This window comes from Lontra canadensis, unplaced genomic scaffold (genome assembly GCF_010015895.1).
Source record: "Lontra canadensis isolate GAN:19392208 unplaced genomic scaffold, GSC_riverotter_1.0 scaffold105, whole genome shotgun sequence".
Lineage (NCBI taxonomy): Eukaryota > Metazoa > Chordata > Mammalia > Carnivora > Mustelidae > Lontra > Lontra canadensis.
The window spans coordinates 1,702,075-1,707,611 of record NW_022631099.1 but is presented as its reverse complement, the minus strand read 5'-3'; the positions used below and the strand labels follow the sequence as shown (position 1 = coordinate 1,707,611).

At 55.9% G+C, this 5,537-nt stretch overlaps 1 protein-coding gene across 3 annotated transcripts; it reads left to right on the top strand.

Annotated features, from left to right (window-relative positions):
- Window positions 1–218: 218 nt before the first annotated feature.
- SNX21 (sorting nexin family member 21) lies at window positions 219–5,321 on the top strand. 3 transcript variants are annotated; one of them, XM_032838656.1, is made up of 4 exons: window positions 219–290; window positions 617–884; window positions 1,319–1,476; window positions 4,503–5,321. In XM_032838656.1, exons 2-4 carry the CDS (start codon window positions 623–625, stop codon window positions 5,175–5,177), a joined length of 1,095 nt encoding a protein of 364 aa, XP_032694547.1. In that variant the 5' UTR covers window positions 219–290; window positions 617–622; the 3' UTR covers window positions 5,178–5,321. The 3 variants fall into 3 exon arrangements, with proteins under 3 accessions (XP_032694547.1, XP_032694548.1, XP_032694546.1); XM_032838657.1 differs by having other exon boundaries at window positions 229–884; window positions 1,319–1,469; window positions 4,503–4,628; XM_032838655.1 differs by having other exon boundaries at window positions 232–884.
- The last annotated feature ends 216 nt before the right edge of the window (window positions 5,322–5,537 follow it).

Below are 5,537 nucleotides of genomic sequence, written 5' to 3'. Positions count from 1 at the left end.
GTGTGAATGGAGACTGTGGGATAGAGTGGGGGCAGCCGGGACAGACTGGGTCTTCGGGACGGGTGGGAGGATTCGCGGAGGGTGCGAGCCCCTGCGGATTGGGTACGATCCCGCAGGAGGCTGGGGCTCGCCCAGGCCTACCCAGGATTCCCAAGTCCCTCCCGGAGCGGAGGGCCCGGGATTCCCGGGAGGCTCCGGGGAGCGGGCGGGGCCGGGGGCGGGGCGGCGGCAGGAAGCGGCCGGAGCCGCGCTGTGAGCGGCCTGGGCCCGGCGAAGCCGGGCCGGCCTCGGTAAGCTGCCGGAGCTGCACCCCGGACCCCGGGGTATCGCGCGCCCCTGAGCACACCGCGGGGCGCGGGAGGGAGAGACGCGCCAGCAGGCGAAAGAGACGAGAGGGGGGTCCCGGCCTATCCCGGGAAGAGCGCTGCCCTAGGCTACGGCGGAGGGAGGGTGCGACGCCAGGCAACGCCCGGGCCTCGTAGGACCCCCAACGGGCTGGGGCGGGGCCTCCGCGGCGCCCCTCCCTCCGCCAGCTGGGCCCCGCCCCTCCTCCCAGCGCGGGGTCCCGGGTCGCCCTCCCGCCCACGCCCAGGCCCCAGTGTCGGGCTCCCCCCAGGGTGCCATGGCTTCGCGGCTCCTGCACCGGCTGCGGCACGCCCTGGCCGGCGACAACCCGGGGGAGGCGGCGACCGGTCCGGAGACCGAGCAGTTCCCGGAGAGCTCGGAGCTGGAGGATGACGACGCCGAGGGCCTGTCCTCCCGCCTCAGCGGCACCCTCAGCTTCACCAGCGCCGAGGACGAAGAGGAGGAGGACGACGAGGACGACGGGGAGGTTGGCCCCGACCCGCTGCCCTCCGGAGACGGGGCGTCAGGAGAAGATGCAGGCGAGTTGCCGAAGACCGAGGCGGGAACCCTGGGGGTCGGTTAGGCCTCCACCCCAGCCCTGTTCCCCAGCCGTTTCTTGGCTGTGTGACCTTGAGAGAGTCACAACACCTCTCTGAGCCAAGTTTTCCCTTGTGTCAAATGAGGGAAATCATTCCCATCTCGGGGTTGCTGCGGGCATTAAATGTACAGCGTCTGGGATACAAATCGTAATAATGTGCTAGCGATGTTTTGGGGTGGAAATATTTATTTAGAGCCCACTGTCTGCCAGGCATGGTGTTTGGCACCTGGTCCCTCTCTGGCCCTCAGTTTCCATGATGTCAGATGGAAATAAAGCCTGTCTCACCTGTTGGGAGTATGAGTAAGGTCACCACACGTGGTTTATGTGGCCCTCAGCCCCAGGCCCACTGATGTGACTGGTCGTGTGCCCTTGCAGATGGGAGCTCTCCACCTGAAGGGCAGCGGGGCAGTCAGCCACTGGCAAGGCAGTTGCAGGATTTCTGGAAGAAGTCCCGGAACACCCTGGTGCCCCAGCGGCTGCTCTTCGAGGTGACCAGCGCCAATGTGGTCAAGGACCCACCCTCCAAGTACGTGGTGAGTGAAGGCCCAGGAAGCCCTGGGCTGTGAGTCTGAAAGTCTGGCTAAGAGAAAGTAGGGAAGACTCTCAACTTCCCAACTTGATAAATGGTCAATCTATTTTAGGAATGGGGAAACTGAGGTCAGAAAGGGGATGTAATTTGATCAAGACCTTGGGCAGATGACTTAGCTTTCTGAGGGATTATGGATCTGCCTCTCCATCTTGGTTTTGAGACTAAGAGAACTGCCGTGTGGGCTCCCCTTCCCCCAGGTTTTGCAAACTGTAGCAAAATACAAGATACACAAGAAAGAATATTATTATCTGGGTCACACCTGAGACCCAAGTTGCATTGGTTAGTAGTTAAAAAAAAAATGGGTTTTGAATCCAGACTCTGATTCAGACCCCAATTATCAGCTGTTTGAAGTTGGGTGAGTTGTGTAACTTTGATGACCCTATTCCCTCATCTGAGGAGTGGGAATAATGCAGAGGATTGTTGAAGAAATTAAATGAGGGCACAGAGAGCCCTTAGCACTGTGCCTGGCATTATGAAGAACTTGATAAAATGGTAACTATTATTATGACTTAACTTTGGCTTGAAAATGTCTGGCGTCTAGGGCCTTATACCCCAGGTCAGTCAATCCCTGGGCACCCACACTGTACACAATAATCTTGTTCTGAGGGTTAGATTTAGGGGGTAAATGGTGTTTAGATGAAGAGCAAGGGGAAGGCCTTGGAGTCTGGTTTTGCCTGTGGAAAGGAGAAACTGACATGGGAGAATGAGGTCTGCCAGGTCCTGAAACCCAGCCTGACCTGGCCAGTCCTGGCAGACTCAGACGTCCCTCATCTTCACCACCCTCCTCCGTTTCTGACTCAGCAGGCAAAGGGCCTGGAGCACTGTCCCACATCTGGGCCTCTTCATTCCTTTCTGTGCTGTGAGTAAACAAAGGCCACGCCTATGGGGTGACTGCTCCAATTTGAGCAGGGATCGACTCTGATGATCTAGTCTTAAGTGGCGAAAGTCCCAGCTAGGCCTCATGCACTGGGAAAGGGACCCTCAGGAACAGCCAGGCAGCAGGGAAGTACTGGGTGATTCTAGGAAGAGAATAGAGCAGTATGGCCGGATATGCTCTGGCCCATGTCTGGAGAGACAAGTCCCCTCCTCTGTTCCTGGGGTGGGGTTGAAAGCCTGGGCTCTGGAATGAGGCGGGCCTGGGTTTGAATCCCAGCAGGACCATTTACCAGCTATGTGACTTAGGAGAAGTCTTGGAGCCATTTGCCTGTCTTGTAGCCTGCTTCCTCAGCTGTCAGAGTCAGGGGCTCCCTCCTTGCTGTGCTCCGTAGTAAAGTGCCCAGCACAGCACATCGTGGCATGGGCCGGTGCTCAGTTAATGGAGCTACTGTCATTCTTACCCGTCTTGGCAGGACATTACAAAGGTCAGATGAAATAATGGATATAAAATGTTTCCTTTTTGCCAAAAATTTAAAGTAAAAGCTACATGAATATAAGGGGTCATTTTAGACAATGCTTCCTGAAGTGTATTTTGAAGGAAACTGGTTTCCTGGAATGTTGATAACTGTTCCTTTAAAAAAAAAAAAAAAAAAAAGATTTTGCAGCCAGTGTTTTTTGGGAATGCAGAACTGAGCAGGAGTAAAATAAACTTCTTTAAGGTAAAATCTTTTAATCCTTAGTATTAATGTCCACTGAATCTTGAAGAGAAGTATAACATAGACCAGAGGCAGCTAGAATATTGGCAATTTCACAGAACAAATTCGAGAGAAAAGTCCGGGTTTGGTGTTAGTGTGCCTTCAACATCTCATGCTTAACAAATCCCACTTTTCAAACCTGGTGGGTCAGCATTATTACAGATTAATCTGTATGCGGATCCTCAGGCCCCAGGAAAGCTTCATGGTCATCTTGATCAGCGTTTCTCAAACATCACTCATTCCAGGACCACCTTCATGATTCTCGTCCTAGCTAAATGCTACTGTACCATTCCTTGCTTAACATTTTTAAGTAAACCTATTTTTTTTTGTAAATAAGTTCAAAAGACTTCAAAGCACTACTGTATGTGGAAAGCCTTGTTTGCCTTAAAGACAACCATAAAAATTAATGAATTAAATACAATAAAAGCAGTGAAAATGAAACCGTGTCATTAAAACCCTGCACGAGTCCTATTGCCTGAAGGCCCAGACCTGAGATTTGCTTTCTGGGTCTTTTCTGAAAGGGGAGATGAGAAGTGTTGGAGAAGTGCGGTTCAAAAAACCAAGCTGAGAGCTTCTCAACCTGTAGTCAGGATTCAAGGAGTACTCGGCAAGGGGAGGGGGGGCCACCTCCTGTCTCCACTTCAGTGTTATTTACTCCAGAACCAAACAGAATCTCAGGCCCAACATTCACTTATACGCATCCCACACGTGAGGGGACACTGACCTAGGTCACCGCTTCGCTCACTAAAGAGGAAAGCAAGACCCAAGGGGGGGGGGGGACTGCCTTGCTTGAGGACACACTGCAAGGGAGTAGCTGACTGGAGGGTGTGCCCCGATGCCCTCTTCACAATGATCGCTCCTTGATCTATCTGAAGACCTGTCCTCCAGGTCTGCTTTGGAATAACCTGGCTAAGGATGTGGGGGCTCTGTTTCCAGAGCGGAACAAAGTCCAAACTGGTCTTGAAGGTAGCTTCAGTGGCCCAAGAGATCGGCCTGGGCTTCAGCTCCCAGCTGGTTTACCAGAGGGGCTGTCCGAAGAGCTAACTGCCCTATGTGAAGGCAATGCTCTCTGAAAGGGCAAAAGGGATGGCAGGTCTAGGCACTGAAGCTCATCTCTGTCTTTCTCTCCCCGTGCTGCCTTGGGCCTGGGTCATTTCAGACGAGCCTCAGGTAAGATGGAACTGGGCTCCCTGGCTGCCGCCCCAGCAGCTCCCACCCTCCTGGGCCCAGTCTCAGGGGCCAAGGGAAGAAGTGGGGGAATGCAGCTTGAGGTGTGGGTATGGGGAGGGAAGGGGCGCGCGGACAACTCACACCTGCGCTGACCCCACCCTCCCTGCAGCTCTACACCCTCGCCGTGATGGGTCCAGGGCCACCCGATCGCCAGCCAGCCCAGATCTCTCGCCGCTACTCGGACTTTGAGCGGCTGCATCGAAACCTGCAGCGACAGTTCCGGGGCTCCATGGCTGCCATCTCATTCCCCCGGAAGCGCCTGCGCCGGAATTTCACCGCAGAGACCATCGCCCGCCGGAGCCGGGCCTTCGAGCAGTTTCTGAGCCACCTGCAGGCAGTGCCTGAGCTGCGCCGTGCCCCGGACCTGCAGGACTTCTTTGTGCTGCCCGAGCTGCGGCGGGCGCAGAGCCTCACCTGCACTGGCCTCTATCATGAGGCTCTGGCACTCTGGGCCAATGCCTGGCAGCTACAGACCCAGCTAGGCACCCCCTTGGGCCCAGACCGCCCACTGTTGACCCTGGCTGGGCTGGCTGTGTGTCACCAGGAGCTGGAGAACCCTGGGGAGGCCCGGGCGTGTTGTGAGAGGGCCTTGCAACTGCTGGGGGACAAGAACCCCCACTCTCTACTGGCACCCTTTCTGGAAGCCCACGTCCGGCTCTCCTGGCGCCTGGGCCTGGACAAACGCCAAACAGAGGCCCGACTCCAGGCCCTGCAGGAGGCAGGCCTGACCCCCACGCCACCCCCCAGTCTCAAAGAATTGCTTATCAAGGAGGAACTGGACTGACTTTGCCTAGACTTAAGGCCACTCTGGGGAGAGGCACCGCCCCGGGATGGGGGGTGGGCAAGGAGGGCATGAATAGCAGTTGGGAAACTGTAGGGGGTGCTGGGAACCCCTAGAAGTCCTACAAGGAATTTGTAGTAAACCAAGGAAACAAGCTGGGTTTAGGACAAGCTTCGGCCGGGGTTGCCCTGGGGTGGCACAGGGAGGAAGTCTGATGCAGCCTCTCCAGCTCATGAATGTCTGGGGACTATGCCCCAGGGTAGGTCAATGTTACCTCTTCCTTGGCCCGAGGGCTAGGGACTCTTCCTCGGGAGTCCTGGAGTACGGCTGCTGTCTGGCCCAGGGGAATTAAAGGCCAGCAGC

Coding starts and splice junctions, on each gene's coding strand:
- SNX21 (XM_032838656.1), top strand. CDS start 623: ATGGCTTCGCGGCTCCTGCACCGGCTGCGGCACGCCCTGGCCGGCGAC. Junction 885..1,318: donor GGCGTCAGGAGAAGATGCAG/GCGAGTTGCCGA, acceptor GTGCCCTTGCAG/ATGGGAGCTCTCCACCTGAA. Junction 1,477..4,502: donor ACCCACCCTCCAAGTACGTG/GTGAGTGAAGGC, acceptor CCCTCCCTGCAG/CTCTACACCCTCGCCGTGAT.